Raw genomic sequence first — 16218 nt, 5'->3', positions numbered from 1 at the left:
AAAAATATAAATTGTAAAAATGATGTTCCACCTGTAGAATATTGCCTAGATCAGATACAACGAAGGCCCAATTCATGTATTGCTATTATAATGAAGGGAAGGGATTTATATAGACCCATCATGTTTTATAATGTCTAATTGCATCGATATAAACAAAGGCAAAACAAACTCCGCTATGAGACAATTTTCAATTAAACATAACAGAGGTAAACATAATTATCTCTTCCTGACTCCATTAAATCATCAAACCAACTCCCCAGAACAATCATTATTAGGTTTTTGGTTTTCATTATCATGAAATAGAAAGTTACATCATACTTGCAGGGAGGCGCCGGATGGGGTAGACTAGGAGGGAGGTATGCGGTGCTGTAATAGGCATTATTTTTGCCTTGATCCCACTGATGTACAGTGCTGATATTTTGGCATTGTATAGCTGGGGCGACCACAGTGCCACAAATAACGTCATTAAGTGGGTTATTTTGGTTCACTCTTTCTGACAAATTCCTTCTTAGATGGACAAAACCATGTGCTCTGCAGGTGGGGCAGATGTAACTTGTGCAGATAGAATTAGATTTGGGTGGGGTTTTACTTCAAAGTGAGATCTATATTGCAGTGTAAAAATAAAGCAGTCCATATTTTCCCTGCATAGAAACAAAATAACACCCAAATCTAATTATCTCTGCACATTTGACATCTGCCCCCCTGCAGTGCACATAGTTTTGTCCATCTAAGAAGGATTTTGTCAGAAAGAGTGAACCAAAATAACCCCCTAAGTCCCTGTACCACCTTAGGTAGAGTATTCTCACAGTTCACTAAAAACTCCAGTAGTCTAGGCAACAATATGCCACACCCAAACAAGGTCTCTTCCACTCAACCATTGACTATTCTGAGGGAGACATTAGGACCGCTGTGGGGAAACTGAGCACTGCTCACTAGAATAAGTCAAGTGAAGTTGTATTATACTCAAATGACTTTATAAAATAAACCCAAGGGTCTCTACATCAGGGGTTTCAAAAGAGGCCACATGGGCCTTTACTGAAAATAAGGACTTATACTTAGAAGGGGTGGAGCTGTGACCAATGCTGTGTGGGTGTGGCTGAAGCCAAATATGTATGTGCACCCCCTACACTATCAACCCCAATGCCATGCTAAATACTTAAAAATAAAAAGTGATCTGTGGGAAAAACTATTTGAATACTTATGATTTATGGCCGACTGTGTGGCCAGCTAGGCCAGCTGTTCTTATCATTCTGCCATGTTGATGGGCCTATTTTTATGTAAAGGCTTGGAGCTATAGCTCCATCCTCCCCATTGTCAATCTGGCCCTGCTCTACGTGTCATCATAGCTACGTCTAGCCTTTTTTCTTGTTACATATTACTTCCACATAAGGACAAGCATGACTGCATAATTACAAAAATATGTTTGGAAGACAATTGAGATTAATTTCCCACAGACTAAAAAATAAGTGTTGAGCAGTTTTACATAGAAAAACAGATAAATCTCTTTGACCTCATGTCGCCTACATTCCTCTGACCGCATCACTTCCTGTCTGGGATATAGATATGAGGCCTGCCTGTCGCAGGTAGCATGTGCTCATTTATCTCAGCAACAACACCTGCAATTAATTTAAATGTATCTTTTGTGATTTATTTCCCAGAACTAAGTAGTTATCCCAAATAATAATCATAATGTATAATTGCGTTATTGCTGAGGAGATTAATCATTTATCTATAGTCTGACTCTTTAGCAATAAATTGTACATACACACCTAGCTTTAGTTAGAGCATTGCAGTAACGGGATGACATAACTCACACCAGGGTACCAGCAGGGAAACAGTGAGAGTGATGAACAGTGTAGGGGGAGATTCAGACCCATTTGCTCGGGGCCAAATTCACTCCCCTATCCAATGGCCGGGGCTTGCGCATACACAAAACTGCACATGTACATACTCTGGGAGCGAACGCCTCTCTGAGCCGCTCGCTCAATGGTGGTTGGGAAGGGGGCAGGCATGGGGCAGATGCAGGGGAACACTGGGCATGCCCATACAAACGCTTAGCATACCCTATCCATGGGTGAAAACCTTTTTTGGGAACCAATGAATTAGCACATTGGGCATTTATACTAGATACTGATACAGGGATAGCACAAATGCATACCTCCCAACTTTATTCATTCCTGTATCGGGACCAGCCATGCCAAAGAAGTGACTGACGCGAAAAGGAGGTAGGGCTTCAAACCTACTGGGCGTGACCTCCAGTAGAGGGGGCATAGCCTAGCACCACAGCACCTATTTACATTAATTTGGGGGGGGGGGGGGTCCAGTGCTTACCGGGGTGCTGGACACCCCCAAATCTTTCCATGTGACCTGCAGGAGGGACAGCGGCATCATTTGCAATTAGCGGGACTATCCTGCTGTAATCGGGACAGTTGGAAGGTATGCAGATGAAAGGGTTCTTGGTGGAATCCTGCACAAACCTAATTTTGTAGCAGAACACAAGGACCAAATGGCACCAGACATTTCCGTGTTTAACCACCCAAGTGAGGCCTAATATTGCATGAGATCTTTATATATATATATATATATATATATATATATATATATATATATATATATATATATATATATATATATATATATATATATATATATAATTTCACACCTCTAAAAGCTTCTGTTCCTTTCAAAACTTGCCTGTCTAAAAAGAATTTCTGTGCTCACTGTGTATATATTAAAGTAATATTTTCTTACCAAATCTACTGCATTTGAATTGTATGTTAAGCTGAAACCTGAAATAACATCCACAACATTTATGGTACAACTAATTTATTGTGCATAAAAAAAAAATCAGCCAACAGATATTGAAGCAAAAACAAAATAAGTCTATCCGTAAGTGGCACAGGTATTTACCACATGATTTGAGACAATTTACAAGAACAGGAAATTACTGTTTAAAACTAAGAAATGTAGTATAAAACTATAATTGTTTGGCAATAACGCCTGAGAAGAAGGAAACCATTGAAAATTGTATATTTTTTTGAGTAATAATTTGGCATGAGGCCTTTACAAGCTACTGAAACAACATAATAAAATCTGATTTTATTTAGCATCTATTGCAAAACTTTCCACATACAGATTTTTTTATTCCTAAAAAGGACTATATGACTGGAAAATAAAACACAATAAACAGTACGAGTTTGATTTGCTTTTAATTACATTTTTATTTTTGCTTTTCAGGCAAAAAAAATATAACAGAATCCGTTTCTGTCAAACTGATAATACCCACAGAAGCTGTTACTGAAAGCAGCATAAAGACATTGGAAATTCAACCTGTGAAAGTCACCCCAAAACCAAGTCTACCTACAACGCTGCCAACTGTACAAGAAACTGTTGTACAAGAGATTGATATACAGGTGGAAAGTGGCCAACCAACAGAGTCTGCAACAGAAAGGGGACCAGTATTGTTAGTACAAGCAGAAACTACACTGGATCCTGTGGCTATCACATCAGAAGAGGCTGGAGCTCCAGAGGACAGCGGCGTAAGTTCAACTTCAAGGGTCACCGTCCAAGACACTTCTCTTCCTCCTTTAACAGATGAATCTTCAGGTGCCACGGATAAACCGGTTCCTTCACAGGGCCCTTCTGCAGAGGATATTACTGACAGTAAAAGTACTCAACCAAGTGATGATATAAAAGATGGGTCAGTATCCTATGATATAACAACAGCAATCTCAACAGATTCTCAAGTTCCAACTCTCCAACCAGAACAAGAGTTGCCGGAAACAATCAGTTCTGTTACTCTGACTAAAGAAGTATTATATCAAAGTTCTCAGTCTCCCAAAGAATCCATGGAAGCCAAAAGTGCAGAAATTATTCCAACAGTAATTATTCCACAAGACCTTACTCAAGATATATCAGCTCCAGTCTTTTCCAGCAGTCCAGAGTCTTACAGTGCACCAAGAGAAAGTGTTGAACAGGCTGTCGTGACTACCAGCGAATCACTCACCTCGCTAAAAGAGGAGGCTTCAAGTCTCCAGCCCGAATTGGATGTGTTCACCGTATTCAAACCTGCTCTGGACACCAGCAGTCCATCCTTACTAGATGAGATCACAGCAACAGACAAGATAGTGACATCTGCAGATAAAGCTGTGGAAACCCCAGGTGTAGAAAGTGTCACATTAGCTGTGACAGGTCCTACTTCGATACCAGATGTACCTGATATATCAGTTGAGGGCACTGATAAGACAACATCATCATCACAATTGAAAGATATAGTGACCGGAGATGTTCTGACATCTACTTTTTATCCTGTTGATACATCAGAGGGCTCAGGGGTGTCTCAAGAATATATTCAGTCTAAAGTGACTGCTTTGGACAAAACTGACGAACCATTTTCATTGGCTCCAAAAGATCTGACTACACAAGCATATTTTGATAAAACATCAGGTGATATCTCTGTAGCTCCTGAAGATTCTGAAATAGAAAAACAGATCACAATTGCAACTGAATCTGCACAAGAGAGTGAGGCAGACAAAGTATCAGAGAGCACAGAATTATATCCTGTTTCACCTACAGCATCTGAGACTTCCATATCAGTTACAGAAGAAGCCTTGGTATCAAGTCATCCATTGGTTTCTGATAAAAGTGGAATAGACCAGGAAACAGAAATCACATCAACTATAATGGGTGCTGTTCAGGATGTTACAGGAAGGACAGACAGTGCAATTACTGCTGTCCCTACTGGAGAAGGTGAAACACAAGAGGGATTTAAACTGATTACTGGGACTGACTTGCCAACCAGAGATGTGACAGAGGAACAGGAGCAAGTAGCAACTATTACTCCGCAAGACACAGATTATGTAACTCGACCCATTGTAGATATAGCCTCTCCAGCATCTGCCATTACCATCAGCTCTTCATTGGGGGAGACTTCAGAAACCAAAAAAGCTATTACAGATTTAGAAATTGAAGGATCAGCAGAAGCCGAAGTAACGGTAGCAGTAACAGAACGTCAACCCAGTCCTCTGGAACCTGTGACTGATTCTGTGCTGTATTCACCTCCTGTTGCCACACTAGCAGCTACAACTCAAGCCAGAGAGGTCACTGAAAGCTCTGGCATAACTGAAGCCCAACAAGTAACGGATGTTGAATTATCTGCGGTGACAGACAAACAGGAGACTCCAGGAGACATAACTATAATCCCAAAAGAGACTGTACAAGTGCTTAAAACACTATTGCCACCACCCATTTCTACTCAGAAAGCAGTCTTAATTGATGTGGAACCTGGCGAGGAAACTAGTACAGGAACAATAGTCATCGATGAATCTGTTTCTCCTATAAAATCCACAACTGAATATGATATGACAAGTCAAAAATCAGAGGGGGAAATTGATTCGGAGTTCATCACAAGTGGAAGTACAGAAGAACAAGCAAAAGAACCCTGCGATAACACAAGTGTGTCTCCAACTGATTCTTCAGTTATCAATGTTATTATTGTCAACATTCCAGAAAATGAAACAGGTACACTTTTACCTTCTCTCGTTATTTTCTGTATATGCTATAACCAATCACTGTACTTATGTGATTGGGAAAATGTATTGTTGAACACCTCCACCCAACAGAGGGTTATCTAGAACATTTAGGGCCTGTCTATAGTTCTTCATTTGTATTTGAAAGGGAATGGCTATGCACCAGGATAAATAAGTTAGGGAAAAGGGGCATGGTTAGTCTGGAGTGACTGAGACTGTAACCAAGTGGTACCTCCAATCTCCCTTGTAAAACATTGGACACCAAAAAATACCTCTTGACTGTACTTAATTTCACCCCAACTGTGCAATTTGGTCCCTTTCTCTAGTACTCTCTCCTACCCCCTTGTAGCTCATCTCTCAACCACCTCTACTTGAGTAATAATTTCCTGTTGTCCCTCTAACTCCCTCATCTGCAACCGACTATACAAGCTTTGTACTTCTTTAAGATCCACGGGTGACCTGGAAAATGTGAACTGTTGGTACTTGAGGACCGGGAATGGAAACCACTGATCTAGTGCAAAGCCTTATCTCTGGCCTTCTGCCTGCAATAAGTGATCATAGTGCATTGCGAGGGTTGGTCCAGCTGTGCATACACCTATATACACAGTATGACTGTTTCAGACATATCTTTTGCACCAAAACTAGGGATTGGAGTGGACTGGCCACGTAGTTGTTTATAAATCTGCATATGGTTGTAAACATACAATTAGCTGCATCCACATAATGAAGAATAATTACAACTAACATACATTAATCTCTGCAGCAGGCTCCCATACACTTGTCTAATTTGGTCCCGATTTCAACCAGTTCTGACAGAAATCTTCCCAAATTGGATATGTTTGACAACCGATCCAATGAGCGGTACCATGCGCATCAGAGCCGGAGGTCAGATGGGCAGTCCATAAGATGGGTAGTAATCAATCCTATCAGCGGTACTTTTTAGCACCCACGATGTATCACACCCAATGAGGTCCATAGGTAGCCACCCCTGGCACACATCTATAGTCTGCAGAACAGGGAAGCACCAGGCAGGAGAGGCACTCTCCCCACTCTGCATCCTCCGGGTAACAAACTGCATAGCGTTAGCGGTGGGCGGACATGAGATTTCAAAACTCTCAATTAAATGAATGGGTGGCTGCTGATTGGCTGAAAGAGCTCTCTCAGCCAATCAGATGCCACCCATTCATTTGAACATTCATCTTCCCCGGCAGCTCCCCTGGGGGCACTTTTTACATGTGATTAATCGCATGCAAATTATCGGATGTAAAAATGGCACATCAAGTGGCAAATTGTATGTGAGCCCTCCCGGGCAGCTGCTGGGTAAGTTTAGGGGAAATCAGGTCCGACTTGTCCTTAGGAGAAGTCAGCCTATTGTATATGGGCCTTTAGGCTCCAAGCATCCTTGTCTGAGTGTTCCTTAGTTATGGTTAGGACCATCTTAATATAAAAGAAAACTAGGCAGCTACCCAGTGTCTCAATTCTAGGGAACTCCAAGCAGGGGTGAGTGGAGGTCACACAATCAGGGCGATGAGGCAGCTTCTCTACTTGCCTCTCAGTCAGCAGCCAAATAGTGAATGGCTCTCAGCCTCCTTATTGGTGGGTGACTGGAGCTATACACCACTCATAGTGCTGACAGCCATTCACTATATGGAAGCATGTGGAGAGATGTCACATGACTGCAGGAGGTGCATGCTATCTCATTATCGGGTGTGTAGGTATCCCAATGCACTGCTTTTCCTACAATTCTGTTAGGACGACCCTGGTTATGATAAACAAATACAGGAACCTACTGTATATTGTTAACCTAAACCAAAGTCGCTATAACCCTACGTTGCTTTTCATTCAAACCTTTAAACTTTGTTAATGACATTTTTTGAAGAATTTTGGCATTAGCAGTCCTGAGAGTTATTCGTTTTTTTTTGTTTTTTTTTTTAATGGCAGTATTGTTGTATGACTTCAAATGTGCTAGACTTTAGGATGTTATTATTAATTAGACGAAAAAATGGAACACATAGAACAGAACACATCTGAAAGTGAGTGCATGTTAATCTGCTCCTATAAATTATATATTTTTTTATGTGTACATTTATAGTCTCAGTATAAAACCTGGCAGTGGGTGCAGGTGCATATATTAATAAGCCAAATAAATGACACACATTTTCCAGTGTGGCAGGAGCAGGTTTAATGCAGGTGTACAAATATAAAAAAAAAAAATGCTTTGCTAACACGAAGTCACAAAGTGCCCTGCATTATATAATTCATGTATAGTTAACACAAATAAAATAAAAACAATAATAGAAAAATGAAAGGAAATAATCAGATCACTCAGATTCAAAACAATTGAAAGTCCTTGGCACGGGCGTAACTAGATATTTGTAGGCACCATAGCAAAAGTTTGTAAGGGCCCCCTATTTAGCGACCGATGGTGATAAATGTATGTAAAACATATTACTTAGGCCAGGGTTCCCAATCTTTTTCTAATCACGGCACCCTAGAGTATCAGAATTTTTCCAAGGCACCCCTAGGCCCCAAAAAATGTATATTAAATTAAGTAGATTGTGTTTAAATGTGCTTCTTAGGTTCAGTTATGTGTTAAAGGATAGGATGTGCTTCTGATTGTACATATATTTTAAGATTGGCATCAACCAGCACTGTAAATACCAGTCCATAAATAATTGATCATAAATAATTTGAATTGGTCCTAGACAACCAACCCGAGGCACCCCTGCAAGTCTCCCGAGGCACCCCAGGGAGCCTAGGAGCACAGTTTGGGAATCACTGACTTAGGCAGAAAAGATGGTCCCCCTTCAGCTCTGGGCCCCATAGCAGCTGCACCCCTTGCGCCTATGGTAGTTACGCCCTTGATTCCTTAGCAAACAGGTCCTTCCATACTAAGCAGAACTTTTTGCCATGTAATTTAAGGCCTCGAAACCTCTGATATTTTTTAGACTTATTTTGCTAACGTTCTTAATGCAAGTGCAGTGCATGTAAACATGGATGACTAGGATGGGCATTATAGCAGGACTAGTAAAAGCACCGGAAAACTATTTATTAACAATTGGAGAGTGAAAAGGTGGAGAGAAATAATGTACCCATCATCCAGCAACTAACTGTAATTTTGCAAACACAGCCTCGACATGGAAGTTAGAAGCTGATTTGTTGGTACTTAATCTCTTTCCAAGGCTTAGTAAAAGGACCCTATAATGACTGTAGAACATATTAATGTCCCAGAACTGATGATTTGCTGGTACAAGTACAGGTGATACAGATTCATCACATTAGTTGCATCCTCATTTGTGACCAGAGAATTGGAACTGGATTGTAAATTGGCTATTCTTTGCAGGCAATGTTCCAACCTTGGTGGTAGAAGGGAGGACAATGCAGTTTATGTAAGCATGTAATTGCTCATTGATGATGATAATATGTATAAAACTGAGTGTTTGTGAGAAGACGAGCCAGCCACAGGATGCATCAAGGTTGCATCAGGCCCAGTGAATCCAACAATTTGCCTCTTTACTACCTGTAGGGGAAAAATAGCGTTTGAAAATGTAGATTACTTTGCAGTGGCATACTTGGCACCTTTTAATAATACCCTCTCTGATGTATTTGATTACTATGAGGACAGGGCTTGGTGATTTACATCTTTAAACCCCATCCCTAGTGGCATATTGCCAGAAATTATGGGTTGAAGAAGAGCGGGCAGATCTATGATGAAGTAGTTCTCTGAGAATCATAGATTCATGTCCCAGGCCCGTCTACATTCAAGTGTTACATACTTTCCCTGGAATCTCTGGGGACTCTCAAAAAATAGGGAGTCCTCAGAATCTTCTGTTAGAAAAAGCAAGTATGACTCTGATGCTACTAGAACACTGATCCAGAAACTGGTCAAATAACAAAATATCAAACCTACCACAGGAACCTGCTAGCTCTACAATATAAAACAGTTATCATATTGTACCTTCCTGGTGTTTATAGAACTATGTTGCCCGAGTTTATATTTTCCAGTTATTGAGTTATCAATGAGTTGGATGTACAGATGGAGCCTTCTTCATCTAGCCTTCTCTGGAGAGCCATGGTGAGCCATGGCTCACCAACGCTTATTATCATCTATTTTTCTCAGCTGCAATACAATACACAGAACAATACAGAAGGAGATTAGCAGAGGATTAGGTCTGTCAGCTCTGGGTCACTTAATCCTATTAAAGGGCTAGATGAGGATGGCTCTATCTGTAACTGTCAACATATTAAAAATAATTAGTAGCTTAGTAGCTCTTACCACACACCCATGTCTTGGTTTGGGGGGATGAGCTAGTATCCCCATGGACCTCCTGGGTCCCAACCCCCTAATATTTTATCTGGGATCCAAAGTTATCCCTTTGTCAAGTTTTCTTTCAAAGCCATCCAGTAGAAAGCCTGGAACACCCAGCGCATTTTGCCATGAGGTCTGACTGACTACAATACCTAAGGACCCCAACCCCTTACTATGTCATCATTTGGATGCAATGTTACCACTTTGTGAAGTTTTCTTCCAAATTCATCCAGTGGAAGGCCATTAACAGGCTTGCTGGGTGAAATTTCGCCAAGGCGCATTCCTCCATGAAGTCCTATTGAGTCCCTAACCCCCTTAAACCTGGTCAGTATCTAACATCAACACATTATAGTAATTTCATCCCAATCGGGGATTGGTGTTGACATCCGATCCCATCCGATGCGCATCGTATCAGAGTTGGAGGTCGGACCTGTTGCACGTCCAACCTCCGACTCGGCCCCCATCTCCCAGGCAGCAGGTAGCGGAATCGCATGCTATACATCACATGCAGATGGACCCCATGCGATGTACCGCATGTGATCCTGCTGCCGGGGAAGGTCCTGAGCGGCTCACAGGAGATTGGATGCCCATACACTGCTGTGAGAAATCGCACTTGTGTATGGACACCGTTACAGACAGACCAATACATTTTCTATATACATTTTTGTGATTGGGGCCCTGCAAGATTTTTTCACTAGAAACCCCACAAGTATTATAAGTTGGATAATGAAGGTTATGTGTACCAAAAATATGGTACAGATCCATCAAGCATGTAGAAAACTATAAAGAACAAACACAACTTTGACTTTTATACATATAGATATGTCCCAGCATGCCCTACCAGGCAATATGTGGAACATTTGTAGCTCCACAACAGCTGAAGAGTCACAGCTTCCTATCTCTGCTTTACAAGTAGCTCTGAGAGAACATCTGCTGAACGTCTGAGAGATCCAGTCAATGGCTGAGTCACTTACAAATCAGTTTGATTGTTCTACGAGTCAATGTTCAAAGACTGAGATGTTGTATGATGACTTTTACATTGATTTCAAAGATCAAAAAGGTTTAAAGGGCAAAATATCTCAGAAGACTAAGGGCCTAATTCAGTAAGAATCGCATATGATAAGCTGTTTGCTGCAGCGTAGCCTATGCAATCCATAAGCAGTGAAAATGCAGGATCGCATGAAACTGGAATGCGATCACATTATAAGAGGAACATAATAACCATTGATCAATCACATCTCTGGGTACGATAAATCCTTGATGCAGCGGTGGCAGTCTCTGTAGATGACATACGGCGCTCAGAATCGGATCATATATGGCATATGATTCAACAGTTTTCACATGATTTATCAGCTTGATGTGTGGAATTCATGTAGAAAAGGTCCAAATCGTACTAGTGTATGGTCACCTTAAGTCTAACCTTACTCTGCATAGTAATATAGTAATTAAGGCTGAAAAAAGACGTTAGTCCATCGAGTTCAACCTATCTAACTTGTAACTACTGACTTGAATAAGTCATATCTATAGGATTCCCTTAGTGGCCAAAAATGCATCCAGTTTTGATTTAAAATCACTAACAGTAGTTGCTGTATCCAACCCCACCGGCAATGAGTTCCAGAATTTTACTGCTCTAATGGTGAATAATCCTCTTCTTAATTCAGTATGGAATTTACTAGTGTCAGTGTCCAAATATACTGTATATGGACCTTACCATATGTAGCAGGTTACTTCTGCCGCATACCCGAGATGTAAGACTGCCTAGAGAAGTGTTTTTCAACCACTGTGCCGTGGCACACTAGTGTGCCTTGAGCTGTTCTCAAGTGTGCCTCCAGATCTAGAGATGCCCAAACTAGTTTACAGCCACCACCAGTTCAAATGTTATTTACTGGTCTCTTCTTTTCATTTAAAGGGCCAATGTATTTTATTTGTGTTACCTGTGGGGACCAGTGTGATTGTTTTTTTTTTATATGGGGGGCAATAGGTTTGTTTTTTTCCTGTGGGGGCCAATGTGTTTTGCCCTGTGGGGATCTCATGGTGTGCCTTGGCAATTTTAAAATCTTATTTAGTGTGCCGCAAGGTAAAAAGGTTGAAAATCACTGGCCTAGAGTAAGTCTTACTGCTGTGGATAACATAGTCTGGGGTCAATCATTTGCGTAGTGCCTTTATAATGCCCTAGTGCACCCCTGTATCACAGCTCATTTTACCTTGTAGGGGTGCTCAGTAAAATAAGTGATGCTGGGCAACCATAATTAACGGTCATGTGCATAGATACACGTGCCGTTCCAATATGACGTTCAGTTGAATATGCCTCCTGGTGGTAACTGAGTATTAAAAGTTAGTCTGCCCAAATTGCACATTAGATTTTTACTTGTTCTGTTAAGTGCTCCATTTAAGAATATAAGAACTAATAAACCTTTGAAATAACTGTTAAAGTGAAAAAAGGTTTTACATGGCTGGGAGTTATGTTGCTGGCATACTTCATGTAGTCTTGGCGTCTGAGGGGTATTTAGAAACTTGTCACTACTGGATTTTACTGACTCTCCCACAACAGAATAGATTTCACTAGGACACCAGAGTGGATTTACAGCTTAGAAAAAATCTTTCATAAAATGGTTTGAATAGACTAATTCTATTCTCTTCTCAGCAGTATTGAGAATGCTTAACAAGCTGAATCTCCTTTTATTAGATCACCCGTCTCCATTCACAATTTAGGGGTTTTTCAATTTTGATGGTTTCCCATATTTTAACGTCTTTTGTACACTTCCTTAGATACAAGGATGTGTAGCTGTTCTATAACATACAGTTCTTAGGAAACATACACAATCCTTCCAGTCTTTTGTTTGTCGCCAAGGAAACATCTCACTTTGACACAATGATTACACACTTGAAGTATTCTTTAGTTCCTCGTACACCAAATGCCTATACGAATCATCATTATTTTACAGAAAGTTGAAGCAACCTATGCCTGTGTAGCTGTTGTGACACTACATGTCCCAGCAGTCAGCATTGTCCTTGCAGCACAAACGTAGAGAAATCGTTCATCTAAACAAGTGGTTCTCAAACTGTGAGTCCGGACCCCAAAGTGAGTCCTGACCTTCATCATGGGGTCGCGACTCCATGTTGCTGACCATCAGGCTGATGACTTTTCAAATCTCAGTCAGGGATTCAAGGAGTCTGAGAAATCTGTTGCATTATCTGTTATTTAGACTCCTCCCATCATTTTGTGCCTCCACAATGCTGCCATGTATGTGCTGTCTGCTGACTACACATGTGATGTGATGACCACCTGCAGTCACTTGCTGGGGTCCCATAATTATTTTTATTGTCTCATGGGGTCCCAGAGCAAAATAGTTTGAGGACCCCTGATCTATGCAACCTATGGAGCACATTTTGAATGACGTGCTTTTTGTTACTAGGAGGTTACTACTTTGTTCATTAGGAAATATTTATCTACTTTAGGGTAAATTTATAGTAAACGTGGATGAAGTCATGCCTAGGGTGAGGGTCTTCCTGGGAGTACACAGTGCTGGCTTTCATCTCACATTTTCCCACAGCTTTTCATGCTTGAGATACTTCTTTTAATATTCATGTTCAGGTGATAACTCTGAGGTAAGCTTCTCAAAAGCAATTACCATGTCCCAGCCTTTAGCCTGGAGGATGGGAAATACAGATGTGAGTTTTCCTTTGAAATCAGAGAGCTATTACATATGTTTAACTGCTGTTTGCTTGGTGTAACATCGTTTTTTTAGAGATAGACCTTGTTTTTTACAAGTCATTACAGTGCAAATGCACTATTAGTCTGTACTTTACACTTACTATCAGCTTGTCAACAGAAAGTATGCTACTATTATAAGCAAATAGAGACAAAATTAAAAAGAAAACATGAAAGTGATAGAAAACCAGCTGCTTGTGGCTGTTAGAAGTGATTTGTGCGGCTAGCAGCCCTCTGAAGCTGAGAAACTCAACAGCTAAACTGTTTATAGAGCTTGAGTTTGTATACGTATCATGCTTGCCCGATGTTGTTCTGTGAGGGAGCAGCCATGTTTCACAGGAGGGGGCATGGACTAGGTGCTCGGTGGAGGGGAGGGGGCACATTCATGCCCACATTACTGGCATTGTAAAGCAGGGGGCTGGGACACGATGATGCGACAGCGCAATTTCTTTCATCGCTCCCTCCCTTCTTCCGCCTGAGTGGATGGAGACAGGGTTGATTGGCCATATCTCCCAACTGTCCCGCTTTTTGCAGGAACGTCCCGGTTCTTTGGGACGTTCCCGCGGGCCGGCAGTGTCCCTTGGGGGGGCGGGGGGGGGGCAGTTGGAAGTTCCCCCTGTCACTATGAAATAGACGCTATTCCTGCAGCTGGAGGGGCTGGGGGCATAGCCCAGCTCACGGGAGTGTGGCCTCACGAGTATGAGGGACACAGAAGTTGGGAGGTATGGATTGAATGGGGTGTGTGGGAGGATTTGGATTTGTGGGGCCTTGCCTACTTTCGAAGGGGGCCAGTAGTGCCACAGGATTTTTGGGAGCCTCCCAACCATTCCGAGAGTGCAAGTATTTGTTTGTCTGCTCTTTTTGGAATGTCTGGGAGACTTTTGAATTTCGGAGTGCCCTAACAGACTAGTGGGAGAGCTGGTCACCACCCCACCCACTTCCTAGTAATATTTGTTGTCCTAGATCATTTGCTGCTATGGAGGGATAGGGGTAAGTTTACTAAGATGGGAGTTTTATTGAAGATGGGATGTTACCCATAGCAACCAATCAGATTCTACTTTTTATTAATTTAGCACCTTTCAGAAGATAATAGATCTATTATCTTCTAAAAGGTGCTATATAAATAAAAAGTAGAATCTGATTGGTTGCTATGGGCAACATCCCATCTTCAATAGAACTCCCATCTTAGTAAATTGACCCCTTATAGTTTAGTCTGATTCAAGATAGCGGGTGAATGTGACTTCGGAATGCTGTCATCGTTTTCAAGTTGCAGCAGCGCCACCTCCTGGGTGTCTGTGTAATGACAATATTATATACATTTATGAGGATACTTGTCCGCACTGATACAGTATTTGATGTGCTAAGGAAAGAGTCCAAATAATGTTATACATTTGATACTATATCATTTAATACTATACTGCTTTATTTATCACTGGACACTCATCTAAGTCATGTCCCTGCCCAGTCAAGCTTACACTCTAATTTCAGTCTCTCCAACCTGACCCCTTCTGCCTATTACAAAATGTTCCGCTGCTGAACTTCCCACTTGATTTCTTACTGCAGCTACTTGTGCCGGACTAATTAATTCATGTTTTAAAACACTCTTCTCTGCGATTAATTAATTCAGCCCTGGTTACTGAAGTAGGAAATTAAGTGGGATGTTTTGGAAGCAGAGCATTTTGTACTATAAAAAAAGGGGTCATGATGGAGGGTCTGTAATTTTGGTACTCAGGAACTTATCCAAAGGTCTTCAGAATACAATACTAGTCTCCCAGCAACTTAAAGTCAGTGAATAAACCCTAAAGCCACCCCTGGCTCAAAATAAAAACATGCTGTGCAGATCAAGAAGGTGCCTTTCTCTCAGTGTCCTGCCTGCTGGCATTGCCGGGGCTCCAGGGATATACTAGGTGGTGTCTAAGTCTGTATGAGTGTTATATGCAGTTTCTGAGCGCTGTATCTCCCAGAGGTCTCTGTCAACATTTGGGGCGGTGGTTACCTGACAAGTAGACCTTCCTAAGAGACATGAGCATACACTGAACAATTAGTAATGTGATCTCTTGAATGCAAAATCCCACTTCATAAAATAGCGCTAGCCTGTCCATCTACTAAATAAAGTGTTTCCCAGGTTATAAAAACCCCTATGGAAAACAGATGTCTGCATGTGTTATATCTACTCACACAGGTGTCTTTTTTCCCTTCCGTGCCAATAATCTGCTCAGTCCGGTGCCTGTGGGAAGAGTGTAATTTAAAAAACATTCTGCAAGAAGAGAGTAAGGGTTACTCTGTTTAATAGAGACACTCTAGTGGATTAGCCGAGCAACTGAGAAATAATAAGGGGGATGCCCACCCACTGTGTGTGATATTCAGCTGTTGTCTGATCACCGTACTCAGCTATTGTCTAAGTTTACAGTCCACAAGTCATAATCTGCAAACATACTGCAAACATACCAAGGTCTATGGAGTTCTCCGCTCATGAGAAAATTGTGTAAAGGGATTAGATAAGCAGGTTTCCTGATGTGCAAACTATTGTTATAGTGTGATAAATGTTTATAATTTCATAGGATTCTAAAACAATGTGTATTAACAATTGCGTAAATATATCATAACACAATACATCACTCTAAAAAATGATACATTGCCTTATGGAAGCCTGATCATAGTATCTAAAT

At 41.2% G+C, this 16218-nt stretch overlaps 1 protein-coding gene across 2 annotated transcripts in view; it reads left to right on the top strand.

Moving 5' to 3' along the window:
* VCAN (versican) overlaps positions 1-16218 on the top strand; it is a 96748-nt gene that overhangs the window by 43496 nt on the left and 37034 nt on the right. For both annotated transcript variants that reach the window (XM_083151839.1, XM_083151840.1), the window contains exon 7: positions 3238-5520. In XM_083151839.1, coding sequence (XP_083007965.1) covers positions 3238-5520 — 2283 coding nt within the window. The remainder of the gene's footprint in view (positions 1-3237; positions 5521-16218) is intronic.

The sequence above is a fragment of the Crinia signifera genome, chromosome 1, assembly GCF_055691185.1.
Source record: "Crinia signifera chromosome 1, ASM5569118v1, whole genome shotgun sequence".
NCBI classification, from domain to species: Eukaryota; Metazoa; Chordata; class Amphibia; order Anura; family Myobatrachidae; genus Crinia; species Crinia signifera.
The sequence above is the reverse complement of the archived record's forward strand: the minus strand, read 5'-3'. Positions and strand labels throughout refer to the sequence as shown.